Below are 21,449 nucleotides of genomic sequence, written 5' to 3'. Positions count from 1 at the left end.
ACTTGCAGGTTTTATTCAGATATTAAACAAGGGTTTACTAAGATTTTTAAATTTTTTTTTCTTTTGTGTGGTGCAGAAAAACATTTGTTTTTCTGAAATAGGGTCTCACTGAGTTGCAGAGGGCCTCACTAAGTAGCTGAGGCTGGCCATGAACCTGAATCCTCCTGTCTCAGTCTCCTAAATACTGGGATTACCAGCATGCGCCACCACGCCTGGCTACTAAAAATTTGTAATGGTCCAGGCACCATAGTGAGTGACCTCAGTCAGCCAAGAACGGTTCCTGCCATCGCTGAGTTTCTTTCAAGATATCTTGGCTTTCAGGGTATCTGAATCACTAAAACTGCCTACTGAATGCCTACTGTGGGCCAGGGACTGAGTTAAGCCCCTTAATATGCCATTTTCCTACCCTGCCTCAATTTTCTACTGCCTCAATGACCAAACTGAATCTCTACACTGCTCTGTCGTTTCTTTTCCAGTGCTGGGGATGGAACCCAGGGGCATTGTAGTTCCGAGCTACACCACAGGGCCTCACTGAGTTGCAAGGGCCTTGCTAAGTAGCTGAGGCTGTTCGCAAATGGCTGTTCTCCTGTCTCCAACTTCTGAATGCGGGGATTACAAGTTTATGCCACCACGTCCAACTCTGCCCTAATCTTTTTCTATTTATTTATTCGCACTAGGGATTGATGCCAAAGGCATTCTACCTCTAAGTTATATCCCCAGCCCTTTGTAAATTACTATTTTTTAATTTTAAAACAGTGTCCATAAATTGCTAAGGGTCTTGCTAAATTGCTGTGGCTGGCCTGGAACCTGTGATCCTTCTTGGCCTCCCAAGTATTGGGACTACAGTCATATGTCACCATGCCCAGCTACACCATTCTAAATTTATCTTTGTGTGTGGGGGGAGGGTGGGCAGGGAGTTAGGTACCTAGGATTGAACCCAGGGGCATTCTACCTGTGAACCCTTTTTATTTTTATATTTATTTTATTTTATATTATTTTATTTATTTATATTTATTTTATTTTTTATTTTTTATTTTTATTTTTTTTATTTTTATTTATTTTTAAAATTTTCTTTGGTGGTACTGAGGGTGGAACCCAGAGGCTTTTCTACCTCTGGGCTATACTATACTCCCAGCCCTATTTTATACTTTATTTGGAAACAGGGTCTCACTAAATTGCTGAGAGCCTCACTAATAGCTGAGGTTGGCTTTGAACCTGTGCGATCCTCCTGTCTCAGCCTCCCAAGCGCGGGGATTACAAGCCTGTGCCACCACGCCCAGCTAGCCCTTTTTATTTTGAATCAGGGCCTCACAAGGTTGCTGAAGCTGGCCTGGAACTGCGACTCTCCTCTCTCAGTCTCCCAACCAAATACTGGGATTACAGGATTATAGGTGTGCACTACCACACCCAGTTCAAATTTTTTTTTTAATTCTGGGGGTGGAACTCAGAAACTCTTCTACCTCCGAGCTATACTCCCAGATCTATTTTTATATTTTATTGGAAACAGGGTCTAAGTTGCTGAGAGCCTAAGTAGCTGAGGCTGGCTTCAAACCTGTGTGATTCTCCTGTCTCAGCCTCCCAAGCACAGCTTAATATATCTAATGTGTGTATATAAATATGTATATGTATATATATATATATATATATATATATATATATATATATACACACATACTGGGGATTAGCTCCAAGATAAACCCTCAGCCCTTTTTTTTTTTGTATATACGCTTTTATTGGTGGATTATAGTCCCACATATATTTAGTGAGACCCTAACTAGCTTGGAGGTAAAATGTCCCTGCGTTCAATCCCCAGTAACACACACACACACACACACACATACACTAAATAATAAAGCATGGTCTCTCTAGGTTGCTTTGGAACCTATGATCCTTTTGTCTCAGCCTCCCAAGGACTGAGATTTCAGGCATGCAGCCACACACGGGGCTAGATAATTTTAATCTAAGAAAAAAATTGACAATAGACAGATGAATGGGGGAGGGACATAACATCTATTAATGTGCAAAACTATGTTAATAAATCGCAAAATATGAGACAAAGGAGGTCTTTACAGTTGAAATGTATTGATTTACTTGGGGGGGGTACTGGGGATCGAATCCGGGGGTCTTCTACTTCTGAGCTACTTTCCCGGCTCCGTTTTATTTTTATATTGAAACAGGGTCTAAGCTACTGAGGGCCTCGCTAGATTGCCGAGGCTGGCCAGGAACCCGCCATCCTTGAGTCTCAGCCTCCCGAGAACTGGCGCGATGACAGGCCCACCCGGCCATAGTTAAAAAGTGAAATTTCTACGGAGCTGAACAAAGGCGTGGAGGAGGGGAGCGGGGCCTGGAAGGCGGCGGCGAGGCTGGGGCCTCGGTAACTGCGCCGGTAACGGTCCGGCCCTTTGTCCCAGCCCAGTCCCTTCGAGAAAACCTCAGGCTCCCGGGCGTGGTGCGGATGCACGCCCGGAGCCCATTATTTGAAAGGCTGAGAAAGAAGGATCGTGTGCTCCGGGCTCTGCTCGGCCATTTAACGAGCCCTGGCTCAAAACAAAAAAAACAAAAGAGGCTGCGAGTGCAGCTCCGAGTCCCCCCCACAAAATCATCCTTAAGATAAAAAAGGGCTATCAGAAAGTCCTTTTTATATCGTTTCTATCGCTAATGCAGATGTCCTTTAGAGATGCACGCTCGTCATACAAAAGAGCGGCCTTTCAGTTTCGGTCCCGTGGGTCGTTTTGCAGAGCAGCCATCTTGAAACGCGCCCAAAGAAAGAAAATCTGGGGGGGAGGTGGTGGTGGTGGGGGCGGTAACGGCGGCGCATTTGGGGTTCCACGACCCCCACGACAGAAACTGCAGGCCACTGCAACCTGACAATGCCGCGGCCACGTTTTAACTCCCTAAAACGCCGACCGAGAGCCGAGGGCGCGGGACACAAAGGGCGGGGGAGGGGCGCCGCAGGCCGGGCCCGCGGCAGAAATGGCGGGCGGGCGGGCCGCGCCGCGCCAAACGCCCCGGCCCCGCCCCGGCCCCGCCCCGGCCCCGCCCCCCGCCGCGGCCCCGCGCGCCCCGGCCCCCGCGCGCGCCGCCCTCTGCGCATGCGCGCGCGCGTTGACTCCGCCCCCGGCTGCCGCAGTCGGAGCCATTTCTTCGCCGCGTCGCTGCAAGCTGCGGTGTGCGTCGGAGCGCTCTGAGAGGAAGGCCGGAGCCTCGGACGGTCTGGAGCGAGGGCTGTGCTCTCGGGCACCGGGAATCGGAGGCCGGTGAGGAGGAGGGCGGGCCGGGCCGGGTGCGGGCGGCGGGCGGCCCGGCGGGCGGCGGCTCTGCGGCGGGCTTTGTTGCGGAGCGCGGGCGGCGGCGGGTGGGGGAGGGGACGGCGCGGCGGTGCCCGGATGGCGGCGCGGGCCGTGGCGCACTTGCGGGCCCGGCCTCGGCGCCCGGCCGCCCGGCCCCGCGCGGCCTCCCCGCGCGCCGGGGCCCGTTCTCCCCGCGGCCGGGCGCGGCCGGGCGGGGGCAGCGGCCGCGGGGCACGTGCCCGGGCCGCGCGTCCGTTCGTCCGTCGTCCATTCATGGGCGGCCTCGTGGGGAGAGCGGCCCCTCGGGCACGGCGCGGGCCGGCGGGGGACAAAAGCAGGGCCCTTTTTTGTTTTCGATTTTTTTCTTAAATGAGTTTGAGCGCCGGCGCATTTTGAATTATGTCACCGGCCCGAAATTTTTAGTTTTTTTTCCCCCTGTGGTGCTGGGGATGGAAACCAGGGAAATAATACCTCCGCGCGACACCTCCGGCCCGATATTTAAATTTTTTTTTTATTTTGAAACTGTCTCACTGAGTTGGAAAGGGCCTCGCTAAGCGGCTCGAGGCCGGCCGCTAACCTGAGATTACCTGCGCTCGCCACCACGCCGGGCTAAATGCCTTTTTTTTTTTTTTTTTTTTTTTTTTTTGAAGCTGGGGTCCCGGGATTGGGTCCAGGGGCACTGTTCTCTGAGGTATACAACCTTAGCCTTTTTAAAATTTGTAAGATCTGTTCTGGGTATTGAATCCAGGGGTGTTCTACCTCCCAAAACCCCCAGCCCTTTTTTTTTTTTTTTTTTGGTACTGGGGGTGGAACCCAGGGGCTTTTCTACCTCCGGGCTATACTCCTAGACCCGTTTTATATTTTATTTGGAAACAGGATCTCACTAAGTAGCTGAGGCTGGCTTCGAACCTGTGTGATCCTCCAGTCTGAGCCTCCCAAGAGCCTGAATTACAAGCATGAGCCACCGCCCCGGTCTATTTAATTTGAAACGGGATCTCATGCCAGGCCCGGTGGCCCACGTGGTGGCGCACGCTTGTTACCCCAGCATTTGGGAGACTGAGACAAAACCATCTTAGTTTGCTGACAGACTCAGCTATTTAGTGAGACCCATCCTACTCATTGAGACGTGCTTCAAAATAAAATTTAAAAATATGGCTGGGGTGTCGCTCAGAGGTACAATACCCCTGAGTTGCATCCCTAGTATGACAAAAGAAAAGGGGTCTCACTGAGTTGTGGAGGGCCTCGTGCTCCTGAGGCTGGCAGATAACCTATGATCCCATCAGGATTACAGGTGGGGGCCAACATGCCCAGCTCCTTTATTTCGGTAAAGGGATGGTTCTATCTCTGAACTCTACTCCCAGCCCTATTTTTTTTGTGTGTGTGTGTGTGTGTGGTACTGGGGATTGGACTTGCATGTGTTGCCTCTGAGCTACATCCCAGCCCTTTTTCTGTTAGTGCTAAAGCTAATTTTGAACCTTGTCTTCCTGTCTCAGCCTAAGAACTGGATTGCAAGCATTTGCCACCACACCCAGCTTTTGTATGTGTACTGGAGATTGAACCCACAGGCATTCTGCCTCTTGATGTACACCCTTTTTATTTTTCCTTTTTAGTCAGGGTCACACTAGGCTGCTGAGGGCATTACTAAATTGCTGAGGTTGGCAGAGAACCTGTGATCCTTCTGCCTCAGCTTCCCAAATATTGGGATTATTGCCATGGGTCCAGCTGAAAATGTCATTTTGGTGAGAGGGAAGTAGTTTAAATGGAGAGCACTATGGATTAGGTGGCAAGGGAAAGGAGTGTCAGGGAGGGTGGTTTTTAAACCTATAAATGGGCCTTGAGGCTTGTAGTTAAAATGGCGATGGTAATAGCCAGTGCCTGGCGGGAAGTGAAAGGACCCACGTGTCTGGAGGGTGGTGAAAAGGATTTAAGAGAACAAGTTTTAGGGTGGCAAGAATGAAAATTAAGATTACCATTTAGGATATTATGGCAATAGCTCTGGTGTGCAATAGTAATGAGGATGTGGGAAGCAGTGAATCCAATTGGAGACAACTACATAGTGCTAAAACTTTGAAACAGGGTTTCACTGAGTTGCAAAGGACCTCACTAAGTATTAGCTGAGGCTGTCCATGAAACAGGATCCTCCTATCTCAGCCTCTCACATGGGGATTACAAGTGTGGGACCCCACGCCCAGCTCAAAAAATATATATGTATATGGATATATAGATTTATTTTTTTGGTGGCACTGGGGGTGGAACCCAGAGGCTTTCTACCTCCAGGCTATACTCCCAGATCTATTTTATATTTTATTTGGAAACAGGGTCTCACTAGGCTGCTGAGAGCCTCACTAAGTAGCTGAGGCTGGCTTTGATCCTCCTGTCTCAGCCTCCCAAGCGCGGGGAATACAAGCGTGCGCCACCACGCCCCGCTTTAGATATATAGATTTAAAAAATAGGGTTAGAGGTCTAGCTCAGAGGTAGGATGCCCCTGGGTTCAATCTCCAGTACTGCAAAGAAAAAGTAATGAACTTCAGAAACTGTTTTGCTGGGCATGGCGGCGCGCACTTGTAATCACCGGGCTTGGAAGGCTGAGACTGGAGGATGGCACAGGTTCGAAGGCAGCCTCAGCTAAGTGAGGCTCTCACCTACTTAGACCCTGTTTCCAAATAAAGTATAAAATAGGTCTGGGAGTATAGCCCAGAGGTAGTAAAGCTCCTGGGTTCCACCTCCAGTACCACCAAAAAAGTTTGTTTTGGCTAAGGATTTCAGAAGTTTTCCTTTTGGGCCTGTGGAGGAGTACATGCCATGACAGGGAGTATATTGTGAAGCAATTATCACTTCTGGAAAGGATGTTGGAGACCCAGTATTCCTTCCAGGGGATGCCCTACATGACTAGAAACCTCTCTAGTCCCTACCTAAAAGATAATATCTACCACCTCCCAGTAGTGCCGTGGGTTTGGGACCAAGCCTTTTACACTTGGGATTTTGGAGGACATCTTCGTTTCCTCCACAGCTTTTACTTTTTTATTTTATATTTTGTGGAACCCAGAGGCATTCTACTGAGATACACCCCCAGCCCTATTTTTTTATTCTTTATTTTGAAATAGGGTCTCACTGAGTTGGACCTTGCTAAGTAGATGAAGATGTCCATGAACCCGGATCCTCCTGCTTCAGCCTCCCAAATGCTGGGATTACAAGTGTGCACCACCAAACCCAGCTTGGTTTTGGTACAGGGGATTAAACTGGGACATTTTATCTCCAAGCTATAGCCAGACCATTTCATTTTTTTCTTTTTCTTTTTCTTTTTCTTTTTTTTTTTTTTTTGCAGTACCGGGAGTGGAACCCAGGTGCATTTACCTCTGAGCTACACCCCCTGCCCTATTTTTTATTCTTTATTTGGAAACAGGGTCTCATTAAGTAGCTGAGGCTGTCTGCACACCTTGATCCTTCCAAATGCTGTGCCTGACTTTGTTTCTTTTGAAACAGGCTTTTACTTTTGCCAAGGCTGGTCTCCTATCACCTCCCAAAGTATACTAGGATTATAGGCATGTGCCACCACCCCTGGCTTTATCATTTTGAACCAAATTCTAGCTAGATTAGTATCATGCTAAATTGCTGAGTCTTGACCTCAACCTGAGATATGCTCATTTCAAGCCTCCCAGGTACTGTGATAACAAGCATGTACCACTGCTCTGTAATTTTCATGGGTTTGTGTTTGGGTGTGTTTTTGGAGGGCATTGGAAATTAAACACCCAGGGGCATTCTACCTCTCATGTCCCCTGTCCTTTTTATTACTTTGTATTTGTTGCTGAGAACTGAGTCCAGGGGTGTTCTACATCTGGGCTACACTCCCAGCCCTATTTTATTTTGATTTTGAAGCAGGGTCTCACCAAGTTGCTGAGGCTGGCTTCAAGTCTGAGCCTAACTGGGTATGGTGGCACATGCTTGTAATTCTAGTACTTGGGAGGCTGAGACAAGAGGATCGCTTGCTGGCCTCAGCTACTAAGTGAGAAACTTTCAAAATAAAACATTGGGCTGGGAGTGTAGTTGGGGTAGGATGCCCCTGGGTTCAGTATTCCAGTACCTTAAAAAAAGTTGATTCACAGTTTGCAGCCAGCCTCAGCTACTTAGTGAGGCCCTTTGCAATTCAATGAAACCCTGTTTCCAAATAAAGATAAAAGGTAGGGCTGTGTGTTGGCCTGGAGGTAGAATGCCCCTGGGTTCCGCCTTTGTACAAAAAAATTTAACTTTTTTTTGTTTGTGGTACTGGGTATTTGAGCCTACAATACCCTACCTCAGAGCTATACCCCCAGAAGTTTTGTTTTGAAACGCTCTCACTGGGTTACTGCACCTGAATACTTGCTGACTGTCCTGTCTTCATGTTACAGCTTCCCAGCTACTGGAATTAAAATTGTGGGTGACAATGCTTGGCTTTTCATTTTGGAACAGTCTCTGAAGTTGCTGGGGCTGGCCTCGATAATGCCTTTTTACTGTGGGCCTCCCAAGTAATGGTTTAACCGGAGTGCATTGCCATGCCCATATGCACAGCTTTTCTGTAGTCAAAATTGTTTTTTGTGGTACTGGGGTTCCTGGAAATCCTATCTCCGGGCTATATTCCCAGGCCTATTTTATACTATTCAGAAACAGGGTCTCAAGCCAGCACAGCTGGCTTCAAACTTGAGTGATCCTCCGGTCTCTGCCTCCCAAGCAGCAGGGATTACAAGCATGCACCACCACTCCAGGCTCAAAATCAGTTTTGTATCTTTTTTTTTTTGTGGGTCTGGGGATGGAACCCAAGGGCATTTGATCTCTGAGCTACACCCCCTGCCCTGTTTTTTTATTTATTTGGAAACAGGGTCTTACTAAGTTGCAAGGGCCTCACTAAGTAGCTGGGGATGTCCCTGAACTGTGATCCTCAGCCTCCTGGAATGCTCAGATTACAAGTGTGTGGCTTGTATCCTTTTTCTTATGGCATGTCAGTTTTTTGAGAACTTGACATTTCTAAACAGGCAGTTTTAATCACATGATAGAGAATATTTTATATTTTCAATAATTTCCAGATACTATTTATTTCTAGGTTTTATCATCAAGCTACTGTTTCTAACTAATTTTTGTTTTCTTAGGTCTGAGGAAGACACCTGAATCATGGGTGACGTTAAAAATTTCCTGTATGCCTGGTGTGGCAAAAGGAAGATGACCCCAGCATATGAAATTAGAGCCGTAGGGAACAAAAACAGGCAGAAGTTCATGTGCGAGGTACTAAAGTTCCTTTATGTGATTTCTGAAACTCATTTTGGGGTTAAGAAAAACAAAAAGCTAATAATCTATTGCACATTTGTGGATAATAGTTCTTATTGTGGCTTGTGTGTTTTTCATTGTAAATCATTTTCAAGTAAGCATTTCATTTTAAGCAGTCTTAAAATGTAGAATATTCTCTTAGAGAATATCCGAATCATTTAACAGTTTTATTTTTAGACTTACAATAGACAGTATAATTCTTGCTTTTTTCATGGTAGTCCATTTTTTCTCTTTTAATGTATTTATAGAGTATATCTAAAAGCTAGCTGCTTTTTATCTTAGTATACTATTAAGTTATTATTAAAATCCCAGAATTACTGGGCTTTAATATGCTTTTCTTGGCTCTTAAAGGTTCGTGTGGAAGGATATAATTACACTGGCATGGGCAATTCAACCAATAAGAAAGATGCACAGAGTAATGCCGCCAGAGACTTTGTTAACTATTTGGTTCGAATTAATGAAGTAAAGAGTGAAGAAGTCCCAGCTGTTGGGGTGAGTAATTATGGCCAAATACTTGATGGCCAGGCATGGTGGAAAACACTAGTAATCCCAGTACTTGGGAGACAGACAGGAGGCTCATGGGTTTAAAGCCAGACAAAGCAATTTAGTGAGGCCCTCCACAGCTTAGTGAGGCTGTGTTTCAAAATAAATAAAAAACACACCTGAATATATAGCTCAGGGGTAAAATGGCCCTGGGTTCAATCTGGAATATCTCATACAAAATGACTAATAGAAAATTACAAATTTATGAGTGTTAACTGAACGAATTCCGAATACCCCCAAAACACAGTTCTAGAATCTTGTACAGGTCCCCAACCAAAAACATTCTACTTGCAGTGGTTCAAAATTGGTAAACATTCAAATAGCAGTGAATAGAAACCATAATTTGAAATTTGACCATTCCCCGGGGTAGCAGTATGTAATACATGAAGCTCACAGCTGTCATGTGATCTCAAGGGTAAATAGCCAATATTCTCATGTACCTTGTTACTAAGCTCTGATGATTGGTAGGTTGGGTGTGTTTTCTACTTAAAATTTCATCATAATGATTTTATTAGGCATTAGACATTCCTAAGTTTTAGAGCATCTGTTTACAGTCTGGGCCTGGTATAAACCTCTAATTCCTCTCCTGTGACATGCCCAGGGCTAGATTAATTTTTACTGCCTATCCCTTCTCTACTGAAATGAGAACTATATGATATATATATTTTTTGGTGGTACTAGGGGTGGAACCCAGAGGCTTTCTACCTCCGGGCTATACTCCCAGACCCATTTATATTTTATTTTGGAAACAGGGTCTCACTAAGTTGCTGAGAGCCTCACTAAGTAGCTGAGGCTGGCTTCGAACATGCGCGGTCCTCCTGTCTCAGCCTCCCAAGTGTGGTGATTACAAGCATGCGCCACCACTCCCGGCTCTGAGATGTAGTTTTAATAGTCACTAAAAATAAACAAGGTGGGGTGGCATATGGGTGTCTTTGAGGGTTACTTTTTTTTATTGGTGCTAGAGCTTGTACTTAGGGCCTCTAATCTGTTAGACAAGAACTCAACTACCCTGCTATATCCCTAGCCCTCTGAAGTACTAATTTTTTTTTGTGTGGGTCTGTGGACGGAACCCAGGGGCATTCTACCTGAGTTACATCCTCAGCCCTATTTTTTATTTATTTTGAAACAGGGTCTCATTGAGTTGCAAAGGCCTCACTAAGTAGCTAAGGCTATCCATAAACTGCAATCATCCCGTCTCAGCCTCCCGAATGCTAGGATTAAAAGTGTGACAACATGCCCACCTTAAAAGTAAAAAAAAATTTTTTTGGTGGTACTGGGGTGGAACCCAGAGGCTTTCTACCTCCGGGCTATACTCCCAGACCTATTTTATACTTTATTTGGAAACAGGGTCTCACTAAATGCTCAGAGCCTCGATAAGTAGCTGAGGCTGGCTTCGAACCCAAGCACAGGGATTACAAGCGTGCGCCACTACACTCTGCTTTAAATTTTTGCTTGTGTGTTCTTTGGGAAACTAGGTCTCAATAAGTTGCCAAGGCTGTCCTCAAATTTGTTATTAACTGTGTCAGACTCCCAAGTACTAGGATTAGAGGCATGTGTACCACCATGCCCAGCTCTAAGAATTTTTAACCTTTGTACAAGTAAGCTTAACTGTTTTTCACCTTGCAGATTGCACCTCCTCCTCCTCCACCACCTTCAGTTTCTGATGCATCTGACACTACAGAAAGTAGTACTGGAGGAACTGCACCAGCCACCCTTGGAGGACCACTTCCTCCACATCTGGCTCTCAAAGCAGGTAAGGTTACTTCAATACTTGATTAAGAAATAATCTTGGTCTTTTTGTGGTATTGGAGATTGAACCCAAACATTTTACCTTTGAGCTATACCAGAAAATTTTTTGTGTGTCTGGCATTGGAGATGGAACCCAGGAGCTTTATGCCTCTGGGCTATTTTTATATTTTATTTGGAAACAGGTTCTAGCTCAAGTTGCTGATAGCCTCATTAGGTAGCTGAGGCTGGCTTTGAACTCAAAGTGATTTTCTCAACTCAGCCTCCCAAGTACTTGAGATTACAAGAGTGCACCATCACACCCAGCTATACCAGCACTTTTAAATTTTGAAATAGGGTCTCCCTGAGTTGGTAAGGTTGAACTCAGACCTGTGGTCCTCCTATCTTAGCCCCCCAAGTAATGGGATAGGCTTGTTGCCTCTGCTTTGGTTATCATTTAAACCTTTTTTTAATATGAAGAAAAAAATAACCCCAGTAAACCTATAAGAAAAAATGACTAGACATGCATAAATTGTAACCAGATATTTAATATTTCTTTGTATGATTAAGCACAATTTTTTTTTGTGGTACTGGGGATGGAATCCAGGAATATTCTACCTCTGAGTTGCACTCAGCCCTATTTATTTTTGAAATAGGGTCTCACTGAGTTGCAAAGAGCCCCACTAAATAGCTGAGGCTATCCATGAACCAAAATCCTCCTGTCTCAATCTCGTAAATGCTGCGATTACAAGCATGTTTCTCCATACCCAGCATTAAAGCACAATGTTTTTTTTTTTGTTGTTGTTTTTGTGGGCTTGGGGATAGAACCCAGGGACATTCTACCTTTGAGCTACACCCCTTGCCCTGTTTATTTAATTTGAAACAGGGTCTCACTAAGTTGCAGAGGACCTCACTAAGCAGTAGCTGAGGCTGTCCCCAAATTGCGATCCTCCGGTCTCAGCCTCCTGATTGCTAGGATTTCAAGCCTGTGTGTGCCACCAGACCCAGCTTAAAGCACAATTTTTAAATTGTGCTGGGGATTGAATGCAAGGGCATTCTACCTCTGAGCAACACACTCAAGGCCTTTTGTGTTTTTTTTGGAGAGTTTCGCTAAGATGGTGTCACTATTTGACCGAGGCTGTCCTTAAACCTGTGGTCTCCATGTCTCAGCTTCCCAAGTACTTTGATTATAAGCATGTGCCATCTGGCCCAGTAAAGCATGATCTTTTTAATGGGCCATATTAGGAATTTAACCCAGGGATGCTCTACCACTCAGCTATATCCTTAGCCCTTTTATTTTTTACTTAGAAAGAGGGCCTCACTAAGTAGTTGGCTGTCCGCAAACCTCTTGTCTCAGCCTCCCAAATGTTGAGATTACAAGCTGCGCCACCATGCCTGGCTGATAAAGGATCTTATGAATACTTTTTTGTGTGTGTGGTGCTGTGAATTGAATCAGACCATACACATGCTAGGCAACGACATTAGTCTGTTTTTTTCATGTTTCTTATTCCTCCCAAATAAACACTTGTTTGCTTTCTTTATGGATCATAGCCTTTGCTGGAAACTGTATATATAGTCAAAGAAAAATTTGTAAGTTTTAAAATAAGCCATCTGCAGGCTGAGCTACAAATTTATACACAAAGCATGAGATTGAACCATCATTACATGATTCTTTTGAGAAATAAATTAACAAACTGTATTTAATATTTAGTAAACATTTGCAGCTATTTTTTCCTCATCAGTAGTCATCCCTTTCTTAGACCTCTTAAACTCAGTTTTATGAAGTCTTACAGTTAGCTTCAATTTGAGTGTGTTTACTAGGGATGGAATTCAAGGATGTTCACCTCTGAACTATAAACCCTCAGCCATACAGCTTTGTTCTAGTTTTTAGTTTGAAAATAGGGTCTCACTAGTTGCTGAGGCTGTTCTCCACAAGCGATTCTCCTAGCTCAGCTTCCTAAGTACTAGGATTACAAGCATGCATCACCACACTGGACTAGGAAAAAAAATAATGAAATGTTTAAGAGCTGGGCATGGTGATAAACACCTGTAATTTCAGTATTTCCAGCCTTAACAGCCCTGATTTGAGATCTAAAAGGTTGAGGGTATAGCTTGGAGGTAGAATGCTTCTGGCTGGGTCGAATCGCCAGTACTAAGGGTTTTTAAATTTTGATTCATCAAAAGAACTATCTTCTTTTTTTTTTTTTAACCAGAAAACAATTCTGATGGTGGTAATGGTGGCTATAGTCCTCCTTCTCCTGAATCTTGGGATCGAGGAGCCAATTTGAAAGATTACTACTCAAGAAAGGAGGAACAAGAAGTGCAAGCGGTAAGGCGCTCTGCTACATGTTTGGAAATGTAGGACTTAGTGCACATTAAGGCTTAGGGCCTTTATAAGTTAATTCTTTTAAATGGTGTATTATTATGCTTCATTCAGTTTACCATAAATCTAAACTAGTGATTAAATCTGGTCTTTCAGATTGTGGAAAAACTTTCTGGTCATGAGAGGTCTCACTGGCTTTATTAAAAATCTTTTTTGTAAGTTTTTTTTTGAGTGGAACTCAGAGGCTTTCTACCTCCGGGCTATACTCCCAGACCTTTTTTTAATTTTATTTGGAAACAGGGTCTTTTAATTTTATTTGGAAACAGTTGCTGAGAGCCTCACTAAGTAGCTGAGGCTGCTTTCAAACTCGTGTGATCCTCCTGACTCAGCCTCCCAAGCTTGGGGATTATAAGTGTGTGCCACCATGCCTGGCTCAGCACTTAAAGTTTTAATAGGTCAGATTTTTTATTTTACTTCGTGTTATGACATAAACATTTATTAAAACAATTGAACATAATAATACTAAATAGTGATAAGACAATGAGGCCTTTAGGTGAAAAAAATCCCAAGTCTGATTCGGTTTTGAGTAGGAATAGAAACTTGAAAACTGCCTTTACATTGTAAACAGTAGTATTAAAAGATAGTATATCAGTGCAGCATGATTTAATTATCATTGGTTCCACAGACTTTAGAGTCAGAAGAAGTGGATTTAAATGCTGGGCTTCATGGAAACTGGACCTTGGAAAATGCTAAAGCTCGTCTGAACCAGTATTTCCAAAAAGAAAAGATTCAAGGAGAATATAAGTACACCCAAGTGGGTCCTGATCACAACAGGTTTGCTTGTTTCTCTTTACTTTATATAGTTAAACTTGGATGGTTTTGGATGATTATTGAATATGCTCTTTTTATTAGCCGAATTGTATACAAAATTGAGTTGTCCAGACTCATTGACTTATAATATCTGGTTTACTGTGGTTTATACTCATGAGTATAATTTTAGCTGCGTGAGAAGTTCAACAAAAAGAAGCCGTTACAATCTCAAGTAGTGGTTTATCGGTTACTGACTTTAATTCAACCCCAGTTGGTGATTTTGTTTACTGGTATTAGAGATAGTGCTAACTATTTTAAGTTTGTAAGTACTGCTTAAGTTTCATTCTCAGAAGTACATTGTACTGGATCTACATCAAATTCTTCGGTTTGAAAGTTGCCAGCTCTTAAGTCCTCGTTAAAGTTACAGGGTTTAAAGGTGAAAGACAGCCTCAGTCTTTGTATGTGGTTTAAATTAACATTCTTTTTTTCCTGTTAAATTTATAAAACTGAGCATAGAAGGAAGTTAAGTGACAGTATGTTTCTCAGCCTGCTTGCTGTTCTTCCTAAGAGCATTCCAGGGTGTAGTAATTATTACTCTCAGGAAGGCTCATGGATTAGACTCTTAGGGGGCACTATATTTTTATTGGAATAAGGGAAGTTTTAATGGAAACTTTCTGAATGATTCAATTTGCTTTTTTGAATTAGATGACATATAAATTATTCAAAATAAAATATTTGCCTTGAAAACCAAAGTGTTCTCTTGGATGCATCTAGCAATCCTAAAATAATTTCTAAAATGAATTTTGGACATTGGTCAAATTTTTCAAAGCATGGCTCCTCCTGCTTCCCACTATTTATTCAATCCTGAATTCTCAAAGTCTGTACTTTATATCTGCTGTCAGACTTTATGAAACCGTCAGCTGATTGATTTGTTTTTAATAATTTGTTCTGAGCTTATTGGGCTTAATAGCACCTGGTAACTTCTAAAAAATAAGCTACCTGAGTGCCCCTGAAGCTCATTGTTGAAAACATTTTTTTTTTAAATTTTATCTGATTTCTAATGCAAAAAAAAGCAAAGAATTCAGGACATGACATTGTAGGAGGCATTTGGGGGAGCTGGGGCAGCATTGCTCCTTGTATGCCTTTTTATTAAAAGGCATAACAGACAGCAACACCAGAGGTCTGTGTTCATACACACATGTGCTGCTGCTTAGGCTGAACTAAGCAATCACATGGGAAACTATTGTAAACTGATTTCTGGTGTCGCTGTTCCCCCTAGGTGGAGGAGAATGAGATTGAGTGCTGACTTTAAGCCTGGCTGAGAAACATACTGTCATCATCGGTGTCATTAATGAAAGGGTGGATGTTGTTCCCCTGAAAGCCAGTGGCCTTTGACCCCTGAAGCCGCTGTGCCTGAAGGTCAGTTCACAAGAGATGTAGGAAGGAGCCTAACATTTTTTTCCTCTTAAGCCTCACCTAACCTTTTATTTACAGCACAAAGTCAAGTTTAGAATGTACCTGAGCAGGGACTGGGGATGTGGCTCAGTGGCAGAGAGCTTGCGTAGAATGTACCTGAGCAGTGAAAGGATTGGATGCATAGTTTTCAGAGGGAACTTTTCCCTTGCTAAAAACCTAAATTCATTCCTTGGATTTTTTTTTTTAGCAGATTTAGCTATAATGTGAAAAGGGTGTTTTATTTTTATAGGATCTGGTTTAAATAAATATACAAGTAGGCTAAATTTTTTGTTTCCAAGGTCTAATTCCAACTGCAGGGAGATACTGGATTCTGCCTTAGGAGCGGGGCCACTGATACATACACAATGTGTTTGTATCTGTATGTGTTTGTGTATATTAGCTTATCTTAACATTTGCAGTCATCAATGAGCGGTGCCCAATTAATAGGGATCTTATGATAATCATAACTATAATTTGAAGAGTTTGGGCCCTGCTCTTGGTTTCAAGATAGAAAATGACTTTTCATAGAATATATTCTAGCTATATAGACTTCAACCTTTGGAATAAGTAAGTAAATAGAGAATTTAAAACTTTAACCCTAACATTTTCCTTTAATGAACAATTGGCTCATCGACCTCAATAACAATGTCTCATGCCATGTTGTCTATTACTTGACATTTACATACTTTGTTCTAGGAGTGGACAGAAACATTTAGAATGTTCTTTTTCTGTCATGTGCCTAAAGCAGTTGGAAAGCCTGCCTGACTTGAGAAACTTGGGTATAGTAATTTCTGAGTGAAATTCCTAACCTCCTTTGTATATGTTGTTACAGGAGCTTTATTGCAGAAATGACCATTTATATCAAGCAGCTGGGCAGAAGTAAGTGTTACTGCTTCCTTGGTGCTCTTAAGTCTTCAGTAGAGAAAGATTGGGTCTTGTGCCATATATTAGTAATTGCATTTAATGATAAATAGAATATTTTAGGGAAATTTTAATTTACACCTTTCCCTTTAAAGGTTTGCTCATTTTAATCTTTGAAGTAACTGGCAAAAGACATTAATAGGAAGAGAAAACATGAAGTAGCATGCAGAAACATGGAGGCAGTACATTTAAGTAATACAATCAGAGTTAACTAAACTGACAGCTCATGGACTTAGTAGAGGAGATGATGACAGGATGGAAAGATAAAGGGTAGAAAAGATGTCTTTTCTTTTGGGAGGGGTGCTGGGCATTGGACCCAGGAGTTTTTACCTCTGAGTTACACCCACAGCTTTATATATTTTTATGGGTGTGGAACCCAGGGGCATTTGACCTCTGAGCTACACTCCTTGCCCTATTTTTATTCTTTATTTTGAAACAGGGTCTCACTAAGTAGTAGCTGAGGCTGTCAGTGAACTGTGATCATCCAGTCTCAGCCTCCGGAATGGGCACGCCACCATGCCCCGGCTACGCAGCTTTTTTTTTTCTTTTTTTTGCGGGTCTGGGAATGGAACCCAGAGGCATTTGACCTAGGCTACACACCCTGCCCTTTATTTTGAAACAGGATCTCACTAAGTAGCTGAGGCTGTTCAATAACCGCAATCCTCTGGTCTCAGCACCCAAATGCTGAGATTACAAGCGTGCACCACCTGGCCTGGCTTTATTTTTATTTTGAAACACGGTCTTGCTAGGGTGAGTTTTTCTGCTTGCTGAGGCTATAATGGAACCTGAGATTATTCTTAACCTCTCATGTTCTGGGGTTACAGGGTCTCACTAAGTTGTAGAGGGCTTCATGAGTCTTTTATAGCTCAGCTTTATTTTACTTTTTGCTCCACTGTGGGTGAACCCAGTTTTATTTATTTTTGCCTCCAAGATACACCCTCAGCCGTATTTTTTGCAACATACCCAGTCCTATATTTTGAAGCAGGGTTTCACTGAGTTAATAGGGATACCTCCATTAGTAGCTAAAGCTGACCTTGAACCTGGGTCTTCCTTGTAATCCCACTGGTATTACAAGGGTGTACCAGTACCACCAGCTTAACAGTTGTTTTGAAACAAGACTTTTTAGACATGTGAATTGTTTGCCTTCACATGTTAAAGGTTAAGTGGATTGACTTTGGAGGATACATGACCTGCAAGACCTAAACTGTTTCTCCGCTTATTTTGTGGTCCTGGGGATGGAACCCATAGGCATTCTAAAACCCAGTTACATGCCCAACCCTATTCTTTATTTTGAAACAGGGTCTCACTGAGTTGCAGAGGTTAGCACTAAGTAGCTGAGCCTGTCCTTGAGGATGAGCCTCTTTACCCAGCCTCTCAGATGCTGGGGTTACAAGAGTATGCCACCATACTCATTACTTGTTGGTTTTTTTTTTTTTTTTAACAAGGTTGCACCAGGCTTGACCTTTAGCTGCTGGGAAAAGGAGCCTGAGAGCCTGAGTAGATGTGACAGCCTTGGTCTATTACACCTGTGCCTTTTGGACCCTAAATTGCTTTGCTTTTTTCCCCCCTTGTACTGGGGATGGAACCCAGGGGATTTGAGCTACACCCCCAGCCCTATTTTTTATGAGGAAACAAGTTCTCACTGAGCTGTAAGAGCCTCACTAAGTAATGGGTCTCTCCTAGAACTTTGATCCTCCTGTCTGAGCTTTCCAAATGCCTGCCTGGCATGCCTTTTTTGATTTTTAGACTCTTGGTATTTAAAAAGTTTAAACCTTAACCCCATTTTAATGATAGTGGTAATGTTAAAATAAGTTGCTTGCTTTAATGTTTAGTATCGGCCTATAATGGTTGGTAACAATTTATAAGTTGCTGTGGAATTGCAGTTGGTTAGAAGTAGAATAGGAAGGAAACTAAAAGCTATAGCATGGTATTGTTTTAATGATTATTTGGGACTGTCCAGTTGCTTGTGATGAGACATTTCTTGTATAAGATGTTTATGCTTCTGCCTTTGGTAATCCTGACCTTTTGTTATAGGAATTTTTGCACGTGAACATGGATCAAATAAGAAATTGGCAGCACAGTCTTGTGCCTTGTCACTTGTCAGACAACTCTATCATCTTGGAGTGGTTGAAGCTTATTCTGGACTTACAAAGAAGAAAGAAGGAGAGACGGTGAGTATTTAAACTTGCCCAGTGAGAAAAGATTCGATTTAACTCATAGTTCTTGAAATCAATACATTAAACTGGCCCTGCTTGTTTCTGGCAGTGTGCAGTGTTCATAGTAGACAACGACTTACTCGTTAAAGTTCTCATGAAGAGAACTGGCTCAGTTGAGGGATCCTATCAAATTACTTTAAGTCATATGCTCTTACCCACACACTACAGTATATATTGCATGCTGCAATGATTGTGATCATTTGTTTGTTGTAGGTGGAGCCTTACAAAGTGAATATCTCTCAAGATTTAGAGCAACAACTGCAAAATGTGATTCAAGAGCTAAACCTTGAAATCGTGCCACCAGTAAGCACAAAACTTCTTTATCTTTAATTGAAGTTTGTCAGATAAACTCATTAGAGAAAAGTAGACTAATACTCTCTCCTTTTTAAAATAGCCTGTTGATCCTACTATGCCAGTTATGCTCAACATTGGAAAATTAGCTCACTTTGAACCAGCTCAACGCCAGAATCAAGTGGGTGTGGTCCCTTGGTCACCTCCACAGTGCAACTGGAATCCTTGGACTAGTAGCAACATTGATGAGGGCCCCCTGGCTTATGTAAGTGAAGTGCAAAAATGTTTTTCAGATTAGTCTTTGGCTTTACTCATTATATTAGTTTGTTCATGTTAAAAAAATTAATTGTTTGAGCATTGTCTTTCCATTTTACAGGCTACTCCAGAGCAAATAAGCCAAGAAATCAAGAATGAATTAATATACCAGATGGAACAGGATCAAGATTTACAAGCGGTAACTATGAAATGTTTATTTGTATCATGTCCAGAAGTTCAGAACATAATGTGTTGGTAAAAAAGTAATGTGTTTTGCCCTTTTTACAGAGGTAGATGAAAGAAAGGCAGAAAGTTGCCAGTTGTACGTAGCCAACTTTAATTTTAAGGGCAGTTAGTATAGAATAATGGGTCTGGGAAATAATTTTATTTTTCAGTATAATTTAATGTAAATTAACAAGAATTGAGAGCCAAGCATGGTGAAACACAAGTTTTAATCCCAGCAGGGAGGCTAAGACTGGAGAATTTCGTTTGTGGACAACCTCAGCTACTTAGTGAGGCCCTCCACAACTTAGTGAGACTGTGTTTCAAAATAAAGAATAAAAAAATAAAGCAGGGGGTGTAGCTCGTGGTTGATAGCCCCTGGGTTCCATCCTCAGACATGTAAAAAAGAGCCTTATTTGAGATTTTAAGTTGCTTTCTTACTAGTATGTTGATTTTTCAGATAATTTTTTTAAAAATCAGTATTTAGGCTGGGCGTGGTGGCGCACGCTTGTAATCCCCGCGCTTGGGAGGCTGAGACAGGAGGATCACACAGGTTCGAAGCCAGCCTCTGCTACTTAGTGAGACTGTTTCCAAATAAAATATAAAAAAAAGGTCTGGGAGTATAGCCCGGAGGTAGAAAGCCTCTGGGCTCCACCCCCAGTACCACTAAAAAAATAAATAAAAATCAGTATTTAATTTTATAGCAGTTACCTAACAAATATTAGTAAAAGGGGATTAATGCATGTTGAATGTTGGAGAATTGAAAAAATATACGAAGATCACACATTTTAGAAACACTGAAGATTTATTTCTATTAGATACAAAAGTTCCCTCGTATGAAAATGTTTTGGGTACTAAGCTAATGAAAAGGAAAACATTTTTATAGAAGTGACGTTTTTAAAGGATTAGTAGAAATTTTACTTGTAACTTTTCTAATACAGGTCTTACAGGAGAGAGAGTTACTGCCTGTGAAGAAATTTGAAAGTGAAATCCTAGAAGCAATTAATTCTAATTCTGTTGTCATCATTAGAGGGGCTACTGGATGTGGTAAAACCACACAGGTTCCTCAGTTCATCCTGGATGATTTTATCCAGAATGACAGAGCAGCAGAGTGTAACATTGTTGTAACTCAGGTAAGTAGGAAACACATTACATGGTTTATGGAGAGAATTTGAGAAATGGAAGTACTTGAAGAGGCCAACATATTGCTGTTTCTTATTTTAATCAGTTAACTTTGGTAGTCATAAGTTTCTGTTCAGTATTAAGGCATTAGTTCCTTTAAAAAAATCAAACAAGCTGAGTTTGGTGACACACTTGTAGTCCCAACATTGTAAAGTTTGAGACAAAGGATTGTGCTTCCTCAAAGACAAGACTGCCTCAGCTACTTAGGCACTTTGCAACTCAGTGAGACCCTGTTTCACAATGAAGAATAAAAATTGGGCTGGGAGTATACAGTGATCCAGGACCACACACACCAAAAAAAAAAAAAAAGCATAAGCTGGGCATTATGGCACACCCCTATAATCCCAGCATTTAAAAGGCTCAGACAGGAGTACCACTGTTGGTGAATAGCCACCGACTTGGTGAGGCACTTTGCAACTCAGTGGGACCCTGTTTTGAAATAAAGTAAGATTAAGGGTGCAGGTTGGAGGTAGAATGCCCCAGGGTCCCATCCCCAGTATCACACACACAAAAACAACAGCAAAAGAGTCATGGTGGCACATGCTTGTAATCCCAGCACTTGGGAAGCTGAGATGGAAGATTGCAGGTTCGTTGCAGCCTAGGCTACTTAGTGAGGCCCTCCAGCACCACTCCAAAAAAAAAAAGGCACAGGGGTACATACCTGCAATGCCTGCAATTTCAGCTAGGTAGGGATGGGGGTATATCTCAGGAAGATTTCGTCTAAGTCCAAACCCTAGTACCACAGAAGTTTTGTAAAGAAGTTGGTAATGTTATTTACTCAGTGGCAGAAAGCTCAAAACATTCAATCCCAAGTACCACAAATAATGTTAAACACAGCCATTAAAATTTGCCTTAAGTAAGCACTGGATAATTTGGAGTCGAGTCACTCTTGTCAAGGGAAACAAGAGTTGAGAAAACCAA

At 42.6% G+C, this 21,449-nt stretch overlaps 1 protein-coding gene across 2 annotated transcripts in view; it reads left to right on the top strand.

Moving 5' to 3' along the window:
• Positions 1 to 8,432: 8,432 nt before the first annotated feature.
• DHX9 (DExH-box helicase 9) overlaps positions 8,433 to 21,449 on the top strand; it is a gene marked incomplete at both ends in the record, with an annotated part of 35,363 nt that continues 22,346 nt past the window's right edge. For both annotated transcript variants that reach the window (XM_080699428.1, XM_080699427.1), the window contains 11 exons: positions 8,433 to 8,543; positions 8,937 to 9,077; positions 10,755 to 10,881; positions 13,067 to 13,182; positions 13,862 to 14,010; positions 16,274 to 16,320; positions 18,397 to 18,533; positions 18,792 to 18,881; positions 18,973 to 19,134; positions 19,246 to 19,323; positions 20,288 to 20,479. In XM_080699428.1, the coding sequence (XP_080555554.1) occupies positions 8,433 to 8,543; positions 8,937 to 9,077; positions 10,755 to 10,881; positions 13,067 to 13,182; positions 13,862 to 14,010; positions 16,274 to 16,320; positions 18,397 to 18,533; positions 18,792 to 18,881; positions 18,973 to 19,134; positions 19,246 to 19,323; positions 20,288 to 20,479 (1,350 nt within the window). The remainder of the gene's footprint in view (positions 8,544 to 8,936; positions 9,078 to 10,754; positions 10,882 to 13,066; positions 13,183 to 13,861; positions 14,011 to 16,273; positions 16,321 to 18,396; positions 18,534 to 18,791; positions 18,882 to 18,972; positions 19,135 to 19,245; positions 19,324 to 20,287; positions 20,480 to 21,449) is intronic.

Source organism: Muscardinus avellanarius (assembly GCF_963383645.1).
Source record: "Muscardinus avellanarius genome assembly, chromosome: 7".
Taxonomy (NCBI): domain Eukaryota; kingdom Metazoa; phylum Chordata; class Mammalia; order Rodentia; family Gliridae; genus Muscardinus; species Muscardinus avellanarius.
This window is presented reverse-complemented; position numbering and strand designations above follow the sequence as displayed.